The 21324-nt window shown below is 39.9% G+C and overlaps 1 protein-coding gene across 3 annotated transcripts in view; it reads left to right on the top strand.

The window, feature by feature from the left end:
- FKBP5 (FKBP prolyl isomerase 5) overlaps window positions 1–21324 on the top strand; it is a 68256-nt gene that overhangs the window by 37995 nt on the left and 8937 nt on the right. For all 3 annotated transcript variants that reach the window (XM_060773190.2, XM_060773191.2, XM_060773189.2), the window contains exons 6-9: window positions 15167–15323; window positions 16148–16238; window positions 17164–17247; window positions 18504–18689. In XM_060773190.2, the coding sequence (XP_060629173.2) occupies window positions 15167–15323; window positions 16148–16238; window positions 17164–17247; window positions 18504–18689 (518 nt within the window). The remainder of the gene's footprint in view (window positions 1–15166; window positions 15324–16147; window positions 16239–17163; window positions 17248–18503; window positions 18690–21324) is intronic.

The raw sequence follows: 21324 nt of genomic DNA, 5'->3' as shown, positions 1-21324 counted from the left end.
TAATATAGAGATATTTCTGACTTGTTTGTCCCAATTCATTGTGGGGAAATGGAATAGGTGTTAGGGCTACATTACTCACTGGCCATTATAGGAAGCATTGGCAGGGAGAGTAACTTTCTAGACCAGGGTGTCAAAGTCAATTTCGCTACATGAGCCTTATGGTTGCCTTCAAGGGGCTGTTTGTAATTGCAAGACCTTATAAATGTAACTATGTTGCCCTGGCATTGAAAGCCTCACAGGCCACATGTGTGCTCTAGACTATTAAACATTCATAATAATTCACATTTTCCCTTCTGAAAAAAGTCCTGTATTTGAAACAAGGTAAATTTCTAGTTTTGCTTCATAAAACTACTGCCAAATTACTGCTGTAATAGTACTGATTTTTCCATTGTCTCTTATGAGAAGCTTTCACTTCTGCCCCTGTAACACAAGACCATCTGTGGCATCCAAAGGTACCTGGAAGTCCAGTTTCCAGACATAGAGATTCCCAGTGTAATCCTGTGTTTTCATAAGCCTCCCCTCTGAGGAAGACTGTGTAGTTATGTGGGATAGTCTTGCAAAAAGGATAGATCCTTCCTCTTTGACAGATCATCTAGTGTCATGCTTACACATATTATCCAAAATAATAAAATTCTGCAATTAAAGCCACAGGTCTTACTTAAGCACATCAATGGCTCTTGCAAATTCCAACTTCAAAACCTATCCTGCTACTAGTACTTAATTTCAAGGTTACAGTAAAACCATAGTTGGCCAAACTGGCCAAGAGCTAGCATTGCTGACACTAGGGCAGATGAAACTATACTAATAAACTATACTAATTTACTATAAACTATACTAATTTTAGGAAATTACTTTATTCTGGGGTAACTTTGGGCTTTCCTGGACACACAGATTGCTTTTTATAGGCGAATAAAAGTATGAGCTGCTGAAATTGCGGACCAAAAGGCCGGCGGTTCAAAACCAGGGAGTGGGGTGAGCTCCCACTGTTAGCCCCAACTTCTGCCAGCCTAGCATTTTGAAAACATGCCAATGTGAGTAGATCAATAGGTACTGCTCTGGCAGGAAGGTAATGGTGTTCCATGCAGTCATGCTAGTCTCATGATCTTGGAGGTGTCTGCAGACAATGCTGGCTCTTTTGCTTAGAAATGGAGATGAGCACCAACCCACAGAGTCGGACACAACTAGACTTAATTGTCAGGGGAAAACCTTTACCTTTACCTAAGTGGAGCTACCTTCTCTTTCTGGCATTGACATTTCCCTCTTCCCATTTCTCTTAATGGGAGAGAGACAGATTACTCTTATTAGAGGCATGAATTGCTCACATACAATGAGCTTTTCAAATTAGGCAGAGGGCCCCATGCAATTAAGCTAAGGGTCATAGGTGGCCCCTAGACTAAATGTTGCTCATCCAGTAGATTTCTTCTCAATTACTGATTTAATTTATGAGTAGTGATGGTTAGGCTGAGCTGTAAATTATTAGCAAGTAGTCCTTTTCCTGATACTTCAAAGCACATTATGAATTATTGGGTTGTTATAGGTTTTTCAGGCTGTATGGCCATGTTATAGAAGCATTTTCTCCTGATGTTTTACCTGCATCTATGGCAGTCATCCTCAGAGGTTGTGAGGTCCTCACAATCTCTGACGATGCCTGCCATAGATGCAGGCAAAATGTCAGGAGAGAATGCTTCTAAAACATGGCCATACAGCCGCAAAAATCTACAACAACCCAGTGATTCTGGCCATGAAAGCCTTTGGCATTACATTATGGATTATTGTTTTGTTAGCAAGCATGATAAAGTACTAGAAATTAGGAGTGAGTGGCAGGAAAATGAGTTTCCCTGAAAAAACTAAACACACAGTTACAAACATTATGTCTTGTTCCAAGAGAGTAAAGTGTTTGGATTGAGCCCCTTTCCACATTCCTTGTCAGCAAGAGTGAAATAGAAATGTGTGGATGATTTGGCATGAATTAGAGCAGGTTGTTTGATTACTATATTTTGAAAGCGAGCAGGTGGTAAAACCTCAGCAGCGATGAATTAACGGATAATGTTTCTGCTGAGTTCTAGTAAAACCCAGTATTAACTTGGGAGCTAATTAAAAAAAGATTCATAAGAGCACTACTATAATTAGAATGGGAGAAAATGTGACTGTCTCTGCACTGTATTTTTGTAGACAGTGTTATTAGGTTGAGTGATAGGGCATAATTCACATCTCTGCTTCCTAAAACACAACGCAGTTGAATATTTGCATTCCAAGTTGTGTTACAGCCCCTCTGCTGTTTTAATCAGAGTACAAATTGCTGTCAGTGCACAGAGTTCATGTGCCAGCCACATTCAGAACACAGTGTTCTGAGCTCTTCAAAACAAAATCGCTCTAGGCACTGAGAGAACAATAAGTCAGCTCAGCAGCTGAAGTGATGTTCCCGAGCCTGGCTGGGGTTTCTTGCTCTGTAATCCAAGTGTAATTCTATCTCAGCGATCTCTTTCAGAGAGCAGTTAACTAAAGTTTGATAATCAAGTTGGGGATTTTTATTCTGTGTTACATTTGCAATTCATGTGGAATCATTTCCTCTAATAACAAACCCCAGGCATCAAATGCCGGTCAGTAGAGAAGGGTCACCCCCCCCCCCCAATGATATCTAGTCAAGTGACTTCCAAGTCCTACACAATTACAGAAGCTGATAATTATAAAAGAAAGATGACTTTTGATACCTACACACCATGTTCCAAGACAGAAATTCCAGAACTAAACATGCAGAGATAAGAAAATATTGCAATAACTCAAGTTATTGTCTAGCAAAGAGAGTTCTGTTTTTGTTGCTCTTCCTGCTTGTGTTGGGAGACAATATGATACCTAATCACAGCTATAAGGTATACATTAATTGTGCATTGTTTTGTTCAGGTACTTCTCACATCTGTGTGATAAAGAAAAAGAAGGAGGGCAGTATCACCTTGTAGTTGAGTTGTTGAAGGTTTTTCGGGTGGTATGGCCATGTTCTCGAAACATTCTCTCCTGATGCTTCACCTGCATCTGTGGCAAGCATCCTCAGAGGTTGTGAGCTTCACAACCTCTGAGGATGCTTATCACAGATCAGGTGAAACGTCAGAAGAGAATGCTTCTAGAACATAGCCATACAGCCTAAAAAACCTTCAACAACCCAGTGTTTCCGACCATGAAAGCCTTCGACAATACACCCTGTAGGTGCATTACACTAAAGGAATGGGTGCTAAATTAATGTAGAGTGGAATGGACTCACAATATGGCCTAACACTTCCCCACATCTTGAGTGAGAGGGGAAGAACACAGAACCAGTATATCAAAATATGGTGTACAAATGATAATTTTCTCATCATTCCTGGAAACTTCAGCACAGGCACGACTTCTTAGGGACTAAACTGGCAACATGTTGTTCTCTCTCTACACGGAGCTAATGAACACAATGATAGGGTCATGTCCCCAATGCACAAAAAGTATTGTGATACATCATATTCAAGATAGTATCATTGAATCCTCACTGCATTACCCTCAGTTCCATAGACCAGTATAGGTTGGTTATCCCTTATCCGAAATGCTTGAAACCACAAGTGTTTTGGATCTTGGGTTGCTTCACTTTTGGAGTATTTGTATATACATAATGAGATATCTTGAAGATGGGACCCAAATATAAACACATAATTCATTTAGGTTTGATATATACTTTATAAACATATTTGAAAGATAATTCTATATGCAATATTTTAATAATTTTATGCATACAAAGTCTGTGTACATTGAACCACCAGAAAGCAAAAGTATCACTTTCTCAGCCACTCATGTGAACAATTTCACGTTTCAGAATATTTCAGGTTTTGGAACTCTAGATAAGAGATGTCCAACTTGTATTTCAAGTCTCCTGTTTCATTGCAGGCATGAGTTAATATCCCATTTAGTTCATCAACAACTGTTACAAAACAAAATACATGAAGGAGAGGTAGCAGGGCTTATATAGGATAATATCCACAAAGCTCAATTGAAGAAATCACAGTCAAAGAATACAAAGATGACTGTCATTTTCCACTTGAGGGAAGAAAATGACACTTTTTCCAAGCAGTCAAAGGAGAGGGTCAGAGCAAATGAATGGTCACTGAATTAACATTAAATCAAATCAGGCGTATTGCTATCTAAAAAAGAGTGTACTGTCAGAAGTCTCCAGTACCTCACTGCAAAGGGATCTGGATAAGCACATAAGCCCAGTCATATACAGCAGTCGCTTTCAACCTGTGGGGTCCCCAGATGTTTTGTCCTTCAATTCCCAGAAATCCTAACAGCTGGTAAACTTGCTGGGATTTCTGCGAGTAGTAGTCCAAAACACCTGGGACCCACAGGTTGAGAACCACTGCTATACAGCTCTTGGATATGTAATACAACATATCATTTTGAATAATAATAATAAAAAGGGCACTTCATGTGACTTAGACCAAAACTGGAATCACCAGAGCTTTCTCTAGCCATTCAGCAACAATAGCACATAGAAGTCAACAATATATTTGCAATCCCTAGCCCTAAAACCCATCCATAAAAGCAAAGAGTTTGTCATGCCAGAAATCCCCTTATCCTGCTTCAAATCCTGGCTGTAATTCCTCACTGACAGCCTGAGCCAATCAGGAAGTATGGAATTTCTCATTCCTACATAGTCTGACCAGACTTTTTTTAGTCCACCTGTTTACTCTCAATTCTCCTCATTATGTTACTTTGTTAGACCATCCCTTTCAGATTTTATCTATTACCTGCCTCCCCACCCTCTGCTTATAATAACTGTTGACTTGGAGGTAGCTTGCAACCCATTAATGATGTTTAGAGTCGTGTTCTCTTCCCATATAGGATGTCAAAGGGAGAAAGGGCTATTACTCCTGGGTCTATCAAGCTTCTTCCCTGATCCACACAATCTATTGTTATGCTGACTAAAGCCAATTTCCACTAAAGTTATGGCAACCAACTTCCACCAACAAAGAAGCATTATTTCTTCTGCGTGGTACTGTGAAATCCACACCTGTGGTATTTCCCTGCGTCCACGCAGCTGACTCGGATCTTTCTTGAAAGCTTTTCCTAATTAGGGACTCCAGCCCCGCCCATCTACTCCTAATAAAGCCAGGCAGTGGGGCTTGGAGCCTTAATTCCTTTTGTCCGCGAAAGCAGCAACAACTCGGTGTTCTCTCCTAAAACAACTATTGGTTTGACTCAAGGACTCCAGTTTGATTACCTAATTTTTCCTCCTTGATTGCTTAGAGGATCTGCTTTTCTCAGTTGAGCAACAGCAGAAACAAGCTCCAAGTACAGTTCTCCCAGCACTTCCATATTCGCTTAAGCTTGGCGAAAAACAAAGGGCAACTCCTGTATCTGTGTCTGGAATTTCTAAGTTTGTAAATGCACTTTACTGCATACGCACCTCTTCAGCAGAGTGGTTAGTTAAGCCTACTAAACTGAACTTTATTGTGGTCAAAGTTGTTTAATCCACTGTGATAAGAAGATCCACCCCACTGCTAGCCTACTCACTTGCATGATTCATTACCATGCTTGTATGGCAGCCTATCAGGTGCTCTTGTGGCATAGCTCAGCACCTTATTTGGATCTTCTTCCCCTACAACATCAACAGATCCCAAGGGCTTTCTGTCAGTAGTATCTCACCTTAGCTTCTCATCACAATGCTACGGCTAAGCACAGCACCGATACAGTACTAAAGTTGCAGCAGCCATCCACCAGCATGTGTAGATCCTCTACCCTCTCCAAAGAAGGCAGAGCAATGGCGGGATAACTGCCCATGGCAGAACATAGCCTACTTCTAAGTTTGGCTTTTTACCACAATCTAGCCTAGATTGTGGTGGCCAGCCCCTCAGCTTAATTATCCAGGGGTGACAACAAACTAAAGGGAAGAAGTAGATCAGGGCCAATCGTTTTTTCGCATGCATTTTCTCTTCTTTCATAGCCTCCAACCCTTCAGCTCCAGTTTTTGGAGCTCCACCTCATCATTTTTAGATGCATGGCATTAGATCTCTTCTCACTCATGGGTGTTGGAGATTACAGAGCATGTTTATGCAATTGAATTTTTCAAACTGTCCCCAGTAGGGACTCTACGGGCCACTCCTCCTCCTGTGTTCTAGCAGGAGGTAATTACTTTGTTTCAAAAGGAGCAGTAGCTTCTTTACATCTTTCTATGTTTCCTTCTTTTTCCTTTTCCCCAGCTGTTTTTTGGTTTCCAATAAAGGCAGTGGGCTTTGGCCAGGTTTGGACCTTACAGGATTTTATGCATATATTGCATATTGCAAATTTCAGGTATTGTCACTACCAACCATCCTCCCTCTGTTATCCAGCAAGACATGGGTCAGGCTTTTTCATTTCAAGTTCTTCATTCTGGTATCTCCACAGCTCCACAGGTGTTACTAAGGAGATGGCTGTATGCCGGTTCATCCCTGGGTGCACGGGGTAGTACTTTACCCCTATATTTATGGCTGGTTGCTGGTGCACAGTCCTGTGAGTATCTACAGAGGAACATTCACTTTACTCTGTCTTTATAGCAGACGCTTGTTCTTTTTATCAACAAGGTAAAATCTCTTCTTCAGCCTATCCAAACAACCAATTCATTGGGCCTGTATTGGACTCTTGGCATGCAAGGGCCTACTTGCTAGCAGACAGGTTTCTGAATCTGCATTCATTAGCTCTTTGAGTCTGGCAGATGCCATACATCCATGCCAAGGATGTCCAGTGCTTTTTGGGACACATGGCATTCACCACAGCTGCCACTCCTGTCTCCTGTTTGCACCTTCGGCCTCTCCAGAATTGGTTTCTTCGGGCACTTCATCCCATGCAGGATGAGCCCAATGAATGTGTCATTGTCCCTCTAGCCATCCTCAGGTCTCTCAACTAGTGGACTCATCGCTCCAATCTCTGTGTGGGCGATGTTAGCAACCGACACTTCCCTCTCAGTGTGGTGAGCTCACCTTAAGGGTCACACCATCCATGGTCCTTAGGCGGCCATAGAGGGCATGGAGCACATCAACTATTTGGAGTTACTCGCAGTAGAAATGGCACTGCACCTTATCTCTCATTTGCTCATGGACAGTATTGTCCACCTTACTACCACCACCACGATTGTGATTTGCTTGCCCTCATCATCAGAATCTGGGACTGGTATACCATAACCATCAGTGCCATTCATCAAGAACTCTCTTGCTGGCTCCCTCAGTCAGACAGTTTATACTGACCGCTAATGGTCCCTTCCTCCTTCCCAGGCATGGGAACTCTTTGTCAGATGGCACACTCCCCTTCTGGACTTGTTTGCCTCTCCCGCCACCATGAAGTGCCAATTCTTTGGAGCACGTCTTGCCTCCACCAGACAGGCTGTTGGGAGATGCCTTTCTCCTGGATTGGACATCCACCCTCCTGTACATCTTTCCACTATTGCCAGTGCTGTCCAGCGTGGTCTCTCGTCTTCAAGCAGAGCAGGTAGATTGCATTCTCATCACACCATGGTGGCCCCGCCAGCCATGGTTTGTCATTCTGCTCCAACTTGCAGGCAGCTGTTCCATTCAGTTGCCACTCAGGCCAGACTTGCTGGCTATGGGCAACAGCCCAGTCCCGTACTCCCAGGTCACTCAGTTCCGGTTGACGGCGTGGCAGCTCCAGCCTCAGCCCTCTCTCAACCAGTAAAGGGCATTTTGGACCTTGACCTGAGACCTGCCACTAAACATTGTTACATTTGTAAGTGGTGTCATTTTTGCATTTTTTTCACAAAAGCAAGGGGTTCAGCCTCTGTCTGCTTCCACTTCCCTCCTCCTGGATTTTTTGATCTCTCTGTCAGATTCAGGACTCTCATTATCATTCTTGAAGGTCAATCTGGCAAATATAGATTCGTTTAGAAGCGAGCATTCTCTTCCCTCTCCTTTATCCGATCCTCTTGTAAAGAGATTTCTGCAAGGCTTTACAAATTTCTGGCCCCAAGTAGGCCTGTGCCCCCCTCTTGGAGGTTGGAGGTTGTTCTTTTCGCCCTTACGAAACCACCATTTGAGCCAATGGTCACTTCTGACATGTTCCATCTATCATGGAAAACGGCATTTTTAGTGCCTATTACTTTTGCTTGTCGCGCTAGCGAGCTTATGGCTCTTGAGTCGATAGTCCTTACCTGAAATTTCATAAGGATGTCATGCTGGGCACAGACATTTCCTTCTTACCTAAGGCAGCATCATAGTTTCATATGTCTCAGGACATTGTCCTTCCAACCTTATTTCCAAATCCTTCTACTCCCCTGGAGCAGTCTTTGCACCTTCTTGATGTGCGGAGGGCTCTTGCTTTTTATGTCCACCGCACAGCTCCATTACGGAAGTCCCTACGACTTTTTGTTAAGTACCGTAGGGATACTGTGGGCCTTCCTGTTTCTACCCAGAGGTGGCGGCCTGGATAGTTGCAGCTATCCGGCTAGTTTGCGAAATGGCAGGACTGGACTTACCTGTTCAGATCCATGCTCATTCCACTAGAGCATTGGCACCCTCCATGGTTTTTTTGCACAGTGTACCTCTGCATGATATCTGTCGAGTGGCCATATGGTCACCACCGCATACTTTTGTCTCCCATTATAAATTGGATTTAGCTGCCAAGAAGGAGGCGGCTTTTGGGAGAGCAGTACTTTTTTCTGCACTAGCATGACACCCGCCATCCGTGGGACTGCTCGCTAGTCTACCACAGGTGTGGATTTCACAGTACCACGCAGAAGAAAGTAAGGTTGCTTACCTGTAATCATGTTTCTTCTAGTGGTGACTGTGAAATTCACACAACCCGCCCATCCTCCCCACATTCTGTCATGCCTTTTATCTCCGACTGTCTTTCGCGGTACGGAATTAAGGCTCCAAGCCCCACTGCCTGGCTTTATTAGGAGTAGATGGGCGGGGCTGGAGTCCCTAATTAGGAAAAGCTTTCAAGAAAGATCCGAGTCAGCTGCGTGGACGCAGGGAAATACCACAGGTGTGAATTTCACAGTCACCACTAGAAGAAACATGATTACAGGTAAGCAACCTTACTTTCTGGCAGAGTTCTCACCTTTATTGCACTACACGTGATAGAAGAAATTTTGAAAGAAAAAAATACACTTGTGGTGTTGTTAGCTTCACTCCAGTAAGTTTCCTGTGCTATTAAGATTAACAGGCATTTAGACAGCTATATGCCTGATTTGATTTTAAGTTAATTCAGTGACTATTTACTTACAGATAGACTTCTAGGCAGGATAGAAACCTTTGACATGTCTGGAGGCCAGTTTTAGTCCCTAAAATCCTGCTGTATGCTGCACCACAAAAATGAAGTTATAGCTGCCAGGTGTTGGAGGGAACCACTTCTGGATTGCCTAAATCATGTTGCTGCAGAAAGAGGAGAATCATGTTTCCTAGGACTACACATCTTCAAAATAAGGCCCCTGTTCCCCATGTATAATGTTGAATTATGCCAAAATTCAGTGTGTGTGTGTGTGTGTGTGTGTGTGCGTGTGTGTGGGGAGGGGGGTGTTAATGGTTGGAAGATCACTGGGGTAACTGTAGACCATATGTTGCCCTACCTTGCTCTAAACCAGTTGTTCCCAACCTGCTGTCTGTGGACCACCAGTAGTCCGCAAAAAGTAAATTATGGCCCATGGCCTCACCATTACTCCATGGTTGCAATGAGAGTGACTGGTCTCATGAAACCCTCTTATAGTGCCGAGGCTTATTAAATATGGTTTTCTGTGGGTGAGCAGATGGTGACTACTGGATGGCATATGTTCTGTATCCAAAACTAGAGCTCATGTGATCTAGTCAATGCAATTTTCTGAATCAGCATCCCAAATAACCAAACCAAATCTGCAGTTGATCAAAAATTGATTCATAAACCTTTTGGTACTAACACCGGAGAGTGGTCCCTGGACAAAGTGGTCCCTGGTTAAACCAGTTGCTTTTTAAAAACAGACTACATAACAGTTCCAAACAAGGAAATTTTATGAGAAGACACAAGCATGAATCCACTGAATTACAATTGATCAAGGGATTCAATTTATAACATGTGGCCTAATTGAGATAATCGGGTTTTGTCCATCTGCATGTATTTGTAAGCTACCAATTCCAAGATGTTTGTACTTTGCCTATGGTCAACAATGCAGCCTTTTGAAAGGTTTGGCATTTTGGTTCTTCTGGCTGTCCATGTGACCTTGGATATCTTACTTAGTTTCTGCAGAAAAGTGCTAACCTTCTGAATTAAAAAACAAAACAAAACAAATCCCCACTACTGTCGTGATTTTCGCAAAACAAATGTGACGTCTCCATGGTCTTTAAGCAATGATAGAAGCAATTCTGTTTAAAATTGGACCTGCACAATTATTCTTTCTTTAAGATATGTTTTACCCTACAAATAACCCATTCAATTGATGTAGGTAGAATTACTAAGTTATGTGCTAAAGGACAAAATAAGTGTATTGCCTTTAGCAAAGAAAATAAGAAAACAAAGGGAACTGTTGAACTTTTGAATATGGTGGGCTTTTTCTCTTCCAGATTTGATTCATGAAACTAAAATGGACCTTTGAGTTTTTAAAGTTATTTTTACCACATTGGAGTGTCATTTAATATGAAAAAGGACACAGGAATAAAATATAGTTTATAGCCAATATATATTCCTGCATTCCCATTTTAAGCTTCATATTTCCTGATTTTAAAATTTATATTTCCTGTACCCTTTGCTAAATATAGGTCTGGTTCAAAGGCAATACTAAGCTAGAATTCCTTTAGTACACTGTGACATATTTGAACCTGCATCAGACAACAAGTAATTTAATTTGCAGCAGTGAGACCCAATTTGAATTTGTAAGTTGAAGGTTTACAAGAGTCGTAAGGTACGAGGCAACCCTCCCTATCCCCTTGTTTCCTGAGCTTTACCCACCAGTCTTTATGGTTAAAAGGAAAAAAAACATTATTCCTCATACTAAATGTATTCTGCTTATTCTAGAAACCGTTGTCCCTCTTCATTGTCCTTGACAGCAATCTTCTTTCAATGCCTATTCCTCTATGAGTACAATGTAGAGGTTGTTCTGACCTTCAAATGTCAAACCACATGTTTTCTTGCACAAAAATGATAGTCAAATATCTGTGATATAGAAGGGGGAAGAAGTAAAGTTGGGGAAAATTCAGGCCAAACCCAGAATCCACCAAAAACCCCACAATTCCTAGCAGTAAGCGTCCCACTCAAAACTTCCCAAATATATAACCTGCAAAAAATCTCCACAAATACATAGACAACCCTCCCCCTGTAAACACATGCACAACAAAAAGATTTACACAAAAAGGACACAAAACACACTTGCAAAATATAAAAGGGAAAAAACAATCCTTCATTGCTGCTGGGGATTTGGGATATCGGGGTACAGGTAGAAGAGTCAAGGGTAAAAACAATAACATAACAATAACATTGTTACAACACTGATTTTGGATAATTCAATAAATCATGGTTAAAACCAATCTTGGCTTAGCATTATGTGCAAATATAGTATAGATGGGACAATAAACACTGTGAGAATTAGAAATGATGTTTAGGAATGATGTTTAGCGTTTCATTGATGTTTTCCTGTTACGTCACAACTGTTTCCTGATTTTGAGGTGCAGAGATACATGATGATGTGAATGATGTCTTTTAACTTAAGAAATCAGATGACAGACCAGTAGCTACTGGTGGTTAGCATTCCAATTAGTTATTGCTCTGTCACTATCTAAGGATGGGATTCTAGATCAATTGCCGAGTTATGTATATTTAACAAAGTATTATCTCCTGTTACAATCCTGCAGTTCTGCCTGACTAAGGCAGCAGCCAGTTTGAACAACTGATGTGTGTTCTCCTGTAAATTGAGATGAAGCAAGCTGATGTTTCCACCTACTAGCAATCCCCAGTGCAATAATCAGAACCAGGATCCCTGTTACAATTTCTCCTCACCCTGGAGATCGCTGGGGTGGTGGTGGAAAAATCAGTCTGCTCCCTCCCAATTTATAGAAGAAAAGATCTCCATCACTGGGGCTGTTTCCTGTTAAGGCAAGATTGTGGAATTGTCAGGATACCTACATATTCTGTACACTATTTGCCTAATCAAGAATATGTAGGGATTGTAAATGCAAGCCCATTATGAATGCATAACTCTTAGGTTGTTGAAGGTTTTCATGGCTGGAATCACTGGGGGGTTGTAGGTTTTTTGGGCTGTATGGCATTCTCTCCTGACGTTTCGCCTGCATCTATGACAGACATCCTCAGAGGTTGTGAGACTTCACAGGTGAAACATCAAGAGAGAATGCTTCCAGAACATGGCCATACAGCCCAAAAAACCTACAACAACCCAACTCTTAGGGTTCTCATTTGTAACTCCAATCACAAATTTCGGCCTTTATCTTTTAACAAATTTTGGAGAGTTAGCTTTGTTAGTTTGTTGCTACAAGAACTACAGTCTCATAATATCTTAAAGGCTATGCTATTTTTTGAAGTAGGTTTTTCAGGCCTGGGATCATCTTCTGCCAGGTGAATGAAGTGTTATCTTCATCTGAAAATTTTATTGGCAAATCCCAGATGCATCTATCATCTTGTACACTATAGAATTAATTCATGTTGACATGACTTTCTTTGCAATAGTTCAATGCTATGGATTCAGTGGTAGTTTTACAAGTTCTCTGCCAAAGAATGCTGATGCCTCACTAAACTACAAATCCCACAATTCCATAGCATTGAGCCATGGCAGTTAAAGCAATGTCAAATTTCATTATTTCTACAATGTAAATGCGTCCACAGTCTGATTTGTTATTTTGTTGCATTTTATTTCCCTTTGATCTCACTGCTTCCATGTTATCAATTTTTAAATACCAACTGGTTTTGTGTAATATATACGTTTGAGGAGTTGTACCTCAGAAAAATCATATATTATAATGTAAGAAGATTGTTGTCTCTGCATCTTTCAAGTCAGTTTTAAATGAGATAGTATTTGTATGGCGTTTTATTCTCACAGTGTTTTCTCACTAAACATCATGTTTCTGCCTTCCTCGAAGTCTTTGAGAAGTGCTAATTGGCTGTCAAATAAGGAGTGGGATCCCCACTCATTTTTGTCATAATATGGAAGTGTTTTTTCTAAAGGAAAAAGCAGGGTTTCTTAGCTTCCAACTGTGCTGATGGAGTGCAGCTTCTGATGGTTTAAGGGATAGTATTATGTCTCCCCACACAGCCATAACTCTGATGCTGCTATTCCAACATAGGAGCACTTGGCAATAATCAATGTTAAATTTACAAGTCAGCAGGTGTAAACACAGTGTCCAGATTGAGCAGAGAGATTTAGATGAAAAGATTCTGTTCTGTCTTGTCCTTGCTAGACAGGAAATCATTAACTATTTTAGGAATACAGAGTTTCTATACAATACTTGTTCTTTCATGCATTATTTCTATGAGGTGCTGACTTCTTCTTCTTCTATTTCTTTGTTTGTTTTCTTATACCCCACTTTTTATCTCCACGAGGAAGCGCAAAGCAGCATACATTAAAAGCATTTCAATACAATTTAAAACCTACAAATATAAAAACATTAAAACAGAATTAAATAACATTGGTATTTTAAAAATCAGTTAAAATCCATAAAAACATATTCAAAACTAAAAACCACAGCACCCCTGACTTGATCTTAAAAACTTTCTTCTTTAAAAGCCTGTCTGAATAAAACGGTTTTAACCTGCCCCCATAAAGACATCAGGGAGTGGTTCATTCTGGCTTCCAGGGGCAAAGACCTAATAGGCAGATATTGTGAGAATCCTCACATCGCTTTGCTAATCTGTGTAATATTCCTCTTGTTTAGGAATACTACTGCAACCTTATTTGTCTTCCCACCACAGTGTGGTTCAATCAAAACCAGAAGCAGTTGATACTTTAAAACTGAAAGTTTGAATCTACAACAGTTATACTGACATGGGCAGGGTCACTCCCTGCAGATGCCCTAGTATGTTATGCCAGGGCAGGAGGCCATTGTGTGTGTTGCAATATTGGGTTCCAGTTTGTGTTCAGACCCACCAGCAGTAGACTCACTCCTGCACCAGGACTCTGCTATTAAGAGCTGCTGTGTCTATATCAACGTTTCTCAACCTGGGGGTCGGGACCCCTGAGGGGGTGTCAGAGGGGTCACCAAAGTCTATTAGAAAAACACAGTATTTTCTGTTGTCATGGGGGTTCTGTGTGGGAAGCTTGGCCAAATTCTATCATTGGTGGGGTTCAGAATGCTCTTTGATTGTAGGTGAAGTATAAATCCCAGCAACTACAACTCTCAAATGTCAAGATCTATTTTTCCCAAACTCCACCAGTGTTCACATTTGAGCATATTGAGTATTCGTGCCAAGTTTGGTCCAGATCCGTCATCGTTTGAGTCCACAGTGCTCTCTAGATGTAGGTGAACTACAACTCCAAAACTCAAGGTCAATGGCTACCAAACCCTTCCAGTCTTTTCTGTTGGTCATAGGAGTTCTGTGTACCAAGATTGGTTCAATTTCATTGTTGGTGGAGTTTAGAATGCTCTTTGATTGTAGTTTATCTATAAATCCCAGCAACTACAACTCCCAAATGGCAAAATCAATCCCCCCAACCCCACCAGTATTCAGATTTTGGTGTATCGGGTATTTGTGCCAAATTTCATGCAGTGACTGAACATACATCCTGCATATCAGATAATATTTACATTACGATTCATAATAATAGAAAATTATAGTTATGAAATAGCAACAAAAATAATGTCATGATTGGGGTCACCACAACATGAGGAACTGTATTAAGGGGTTGCAGCATTAGGAAGGCTGAGAAACACTGGTCTATATAGTGGCTTGTGGAAGTGGACCACAATGTAACTAGATTAGTTTCTCGAAGTCTGTATAGTTAGACTTGATATCATGCAAGACCTGTTGCTACCAGTTCATTCATGCATTCTTAAGTCAGTGGTGGTAGTCGCACTTCAAAAATTGGTAGTAATTAGTAGCACTGTGAGTTTAGAGTTTATTTTGGCAGCCATTCCATGCATTATGGGATATAAATGGTAGCAAAAATACATTTTGGTTATATCCCTCATTAATGCTTCTCAAAATATTTTATGTTTTGGAGCTTATGATTCCTTCTTCTCCCATATAGTCCATCTGAAAGGATTCTGTGAGGGCAGAATGTTTGATTGCAGAGATGTTGCTTTCACTGTTGGAGAAGGAGAAGACCATGATATTCCCATTGGAATTGACAAAGCCTTGGAGAAGATGCAGAGGGGAGAACACTGCATTCTGCATATCGGAGCTCAGTAAGAAACTAGGGAGTCTGTTGTTCTCCCACTCCTTCTTATATACATATATACATATTACACAGATTCTATAATGTACAACTCCAAGCAGAGATATAGTTATACAGCTATTTTACCATGGTTCCTTTGTGAACCTATGTTTCAGTTGAAACCATTAATATCTGTCAAGGGAAGACAATTCTGCATACGAATTGTCTTTAAATTATTTTCTGCCTTAATACAAATCTTGAAAGAAATAGTACCCACACTACATCTTTTGGTTGCCATGTATTCAGCAGTTACTTGTGCCATAAACATTTTTTTAAAGGGTGGAGAGAAAAAATAGTGTTTATTATAATGATATAGTACAATATAGTAATATATAATAATGAAATTGTACTATGCTAATAATATAAAATATTGTGTGTGTGTGTGTGTATCTTGTAAACTGCTCTGATTCCCCTTCGGGGTGAGAAGGGCGGCATATAAATGTCGCAAATAAATAATACTGTGATCATCAGGGATTCTAAGGAGCTTATGAAAAATTGCATTAGTGAAAAATCAGATGCATGATCCATTTAAGAAAAATTAATGAAATACACAGTATATAATTGTATTCAATAGAAATCATACAGATGACTCCAGTGTAGTATATAAAATCTGTGTTTTGACACACACGAGTTACTTAGCCACTTGTTTCCTAGGTAACATCTGTTTAGTCTCCAGGGCCCAATGTGTAACTAGTTGATGCTATCTCCACGTGAGCATAAATACCCAGAATGCTGAATAAAAAGCCTGAACTTGTGCCATTTCTCTTAGTGTCTTGTTTCTCCGCTTTGTTTCAGATATGGGTTTGGTGAAGCAGGGAAGCTTGCATTTGGCATAGGGCCAAATACTGACCTTGTATATGAAGTTATACTGAAAAGTTTTGAAAAGGTAAAAAAATTGACTTTCTTTAAATAACAAACAGACACATACATATTTTGACATTTACCCATAGTAACCCTTCTGCAATGAAAACATTTAGGATGTCCTGTTTCTCCCTTCATCCCTCAGTATGTTTGTGACAAAGCTTGGTAAAGCAGATACGTCAACTAAGATCACAGTGTTCTTGTGTGTTAGTTTGTTTTATTGTTTTGGGTGGGGTCCAAGACTTGTCCTGGACTTGTTCCTTTTGTATTTTTCCCCCTTGGGCTGCAGACAAAAAAAAAAACCATGTCCTGCCAAACAGTCCTGAAAGGAGGGCAGGGCAGAATTGCTGAACAGGCTGTGCCCTCTTCGGGGTGTTGAAGAATGTGCCCATCTCTGTACAGTACAGTACAGTGAAGGAACAAGATGTACATAAGGTGGAGCTGTGCTGCTAAGTCTATAATGGGAAATGTTTTCAGGAAGCAGGCTTTGGTGATTGGTTTTTTCCCCACCCTTTCTACCCTCAGAGAAATTTGTAGAGACTTCCTTTCATCACTTTCTCCAGCCTAACATGCTTCTTGAGGGATGTACTTTCAAGAAGGCTTTAAGTGAGATCAGATTGGGACATGGGGAACTCTAAAATTTTATCTCAAACACCATAGATATTTGATTATATCTTGATTTTGTTTAATTTCTAAAGTTGATGTAACAGAGTATATTTTAAGCAAACTAATGCTCTCCGGTGTTGCTGTCCACATTTCCTGTTGGCATAGTGAAAACAGCCACTGCTCCTTGCTAATAGAAATGATAATGTCAGTATTGGAAACAGCATGATTCTATGAAGATTATTGTGTTTAGAAGTGCAAACGCGGTTTCCATAAATGTTGCTCTGGTTTACAGGCATTCATCTTCTTACCATTATTAAACAATTGCTATAAATGTTTACTTATAGGCCAAAGAATCCTGGGAAATGGACACCAAAGAGAAACTTGAACAGGCTGCCATTGTTAAAGAGAAAGGGACTGTTTATTTCAAGGTCAGTCCAACATGTTTATAAATGGCAATAGTCAAGAGATGAAGCTGAGTATGTGCTATGCTTCTCAAGCAAATCCAATCCATTCCCTTTTCTGGTTTACTTTCCTGTTTGACTTTTTTTAGCACCTGAAGCTGCTTGAAAACTGGAATGAGACTGAGACAGAGGTGGCATGAGATTCAGGGTTGACTTCTGGGTGTATATATGTTTGTATTAAATATTTGTGTTTATGTAAAATGTATGTTATTGGGAGAAATTGCATAGTTAGTTGTATAAATGATTAGGACACGTTGTTCAAGTATACTTATGTATATCTAAGTATAGAGTAGGCTTGGGCAATCCATAGTTCTTAATGGTTCTAAAGTACTTAAAAACTAGAGGGTGATGATGCTTTGCTTCTAAAGTGTTGCTAAAGCTGGTGCTTTACTTTTAAAGTGTTGCTAAAGTTCTGGTGATGAAAATTTCAGAACTCTAACAAAACTTTCAGAATTCATTATTATCTCATTATTGGTGATTTTATGACAGAACCAATTAGGAACTGACATTTATAATGACATTTTTAAAGTTTTGTTAGAGTTTGGAAATTTTCACCACCAGAACTTCAGCACACTTTAGAAGCAGAGCACCAACACCCCCTGGTTTTATAAGTACTTTAGAACCATTTAGAACCATGGATTGCCCATACCTAGTATAGAAATTGTTTTCTTTAAAAAAAATTTTCTGTTAACATTTCCAATTAAAATACACTTTAAAAAATTCTCAATATATATACCAAAAGCCCAGGGGAGTTCAGGATATCAGCTGTAGTTATTAGATCAAGGGAGTTCTGTGTTTTATGTAGTTTAATATATTTTTAAATTGTTTTATTGGTTTTAACTATATATTTGTAATATTTCTATGTTTAATTTTATTTTAATGTTTATATGCATTAGGCTTTAATTCACATGTTGTGGTTTTTAATGTTAGCTGCTTTGAGTCTCCTTTGGGTATGAGCTCTAATACTAATACTCCCCTCTCCCAGACAAGTGGTGGTCTTGAAGAATTGCCAGAACAGTTTACACCAGTCTTTCTGATTCTTTACTTCTTGACTCCCACACTTATAATTCCTATTCCTCTTACAGTCTTGTCTTTTAAAAATTCTTCCATTTCCTCATTCTCAACATGTTAGCTTTCAAATCATAACACGTATTTCAGAAATGAATATCTTTCTGCTTTGTAAAATGCCATTCATAGCCTGGTTTCCTCTCCTCTGTTCTTAGGAAGGCAAGTACCTGCAAGCAGTGATTCAGTACGGGAAGATTGTGTCCTGGTTAGAAATGGAATATGGCTTATCGGAAAGGGAATCTAAAGCTTCAGAATCCTTGTTGCTGGCTGCCTTCCTCAACCTTGCCATGTGCTCCTTGAAGCTGCGGGATTATACTAAAGCAATTGAGTACTGCAATAAGGTAGAACCGCATTTGTCTGTAAAGGATTGAGGAAGTTATTGAGGGTAGGGAGTGACCTTTGGTGCAGCTACACTGTGGAAATGAATGCAATTTGACACCACTTCAATTGAGTCTTCTTCAGGAGAAGTAAACATAAAATTAAGAATAATTGCCATGGCTCGAGGCTGTGGAATCATGGGAGCTGCGGTTTTACAGGGTCTTTTGGCTTATCTGAAAGGAGTGCTGGTTCCTCATGGAGCTGCAAACCCCAGGATTCCATAGCACTGGACCACCATCATTAGTGTCAAACTGCACTAATTCTACAGTGTACATTCATCCATAGTCTGTCCTGTTTACCTCTCTGTCAACCCAACTGCTGACTCTAGTTTTCTAACATCTCAAAAAGGTGTGCCAAAATACTTTAGAGAAATTATCAAAAGGCAGTAAATTATTGTCTAATAGATGTAGAACTAAATCACTTCCTAACACTCAGGTGCTGATTGACTGTTGCTATAATTACCTTTAGAACATGAATGTTTTTATTTCATCTTGGAAACTTAGGATGCTTTAGTTTTAGCAAATCCATTAGATGTCTTTATTGTAGATTAGCTCAAGTACTCTAAATGAGGGGAGTGAGAACAGTGTCAGAATTCCTCATTAAAGATCCTGGCCCTCACTATTTATACATGAAAACCAGGCCTACACAAGCCGTGACCCACCAGATGTCTTGAACTTCAGCTCCCAGAATTACTGACCATTGCACAAACTAGCTAGGACTTCTGGGAGTCAGAGTCCCAAACATCTGGAGGGCCATAGGTTCTGCAGACCTGATGCTAACATTACAATAGGGCTGCCTTTCCCAAGATACCCCTCTGAACTATAGAAAGTATGGCTATATGTGCAGTAGAAGTTGAGGATGTGGTGCTCTTGGAGGTCCACGAGAGATGTCATCTTTTCCTTTTTTTTAAAAATGTGCTCACAATACAGAATCAGGTAATGCCTTTGAAATTTTATGGCATGCACATATTGTTGCTTAACATCTCTGAGAAAAAGGAGAGTTGGTGTGAAAGCTATAGCTTCCATGTTTTTGCTTCATAGTGGGTTGTTCCAATGGATTTTTATGTGGATTGCCCACTGTTTTCCATCAGTTAATCATGCATAACTGTATTATTATAGAATGGACCACAATCTGGGCTTCAAGAGAAGTATGCAGAATGTGGTTACTCCTATTTATTCAAGATTCAGGTCTCTGAATGTACCACAGCCAGAACAAAGTGTTAAAACTGCAACAGAACATTTACATTACTGAGATAAATATGCAAAGACTACAGCATGTGCTTATGGATAAAACTATAAATATCTGGGGTTTGTGAGTCATCACCAAAACATTGCCCATAGTTTTTCTTCTGGGCCTCTTTTTTGGAAGCTTTAAGCATAATATCCGTTCGCATTTAGTCACTGTATCATATTACACTTGATGGAATGTTCTATTTACAGCTATAGATAGCTGGGCCTCTAAAATATGTAAATTTCTCATTAGTATTGGAGACAAAATGCATTTTGTGAACTAGTGTACAAGATTTGTGTTATCTTAATACATGTATGTGTCTGAGATTCGTGCTGATATATGTGCATATCTCATATACATATACTGGTATTAGTTGTATTAAAATGCTTATTTGATTACAGAAGGATCTGATGAAAACATTTCACTTCAGAATTTCTCATTGTAATATTCATTACATTTTAACTGTGGGCTTTAGATGCTACTTTTCTATTTTAAAAACCTTCAAACTAGAGTTTAGTTACTGATGCTAATAAACATACAACATGTCTAGGAATTTGGTTTTGGATCTGTTTGGAACTCTATGTACTTGCACTCCTCCACTCTTGCATGTGCTTTCTTGGAGGGTCCCCATTCCCTAGAAATATTTTTATTAGTCAAATTTAATATATTCCATTTTTACTGCAATGGGTTCAAGATAGTATAAATGATTCTCTTCTTTCCCATTTCTTCCTCACAACAATTCATCAAGGTAGAGTAGCCTCAGAAAGAGCAACTACTCTAAGATCATATTATGACTCAATGGAAATTAAACCTGTGGTGGACAGCATGCCATTATCACCCTAGGCAGCAGAGCCAATGATAGAAGTTGATGGGTATTGTAGTCTCACAACATTTGGAGGGTACATTTTACTCAACTTCAACCTCTCCCCCCTAAATGAAAGTTTAGGATATGTGTAAAATCTATATTGAATCCTATATTGTGCCCTCTCATGGCAGTGCTGCTTATCCCTATACAATTGATTTTTAAGCCATGGCTATTATTTTATGAGGGCCTAAATCTGCTAGAGGCAGCCAATCCCATCTGATCTTGGAAGCACAGCAGAGCCAGCCCTGGTTAGTACTTAGATGGAAGACTACCAATGCATACCGGGTGCTATAAGCTATATTTCAGAGGAAGGAACTGGTAAAACAATCTCCGAGCATTCCTTGCTTAAGTAGAGCTTATGAAATTTATGAGTTCTCCATAAATTGACAGGTGACTTAGAGGTACACACACACACGCGTTATTCTATGGCTTCTATCCATAACTAAAACAAAACAAAATAATAATACACTTCACCACAGACCTTCTGTGTCAAATATTTCCCT

Source organism: Anolis sagrei, chromosome 4, assembly GCF_037176765.1.
Source record: "Anolis sagrei isolate rAnoSag1 chromosome 4, rAnoSag1.mat, whole genome shotgun sequence".
Lineage (NCBI taxonomy): Eukaryota > Metazoa > Chordata > Lepidosauria > Squamata > Dactyloidae > Anolis > Anolis sagrei.
Note: the sequence above shows the minus strand (reverse complement) of the source record. Positions and strands in the feature narration are given on the sequence as shown.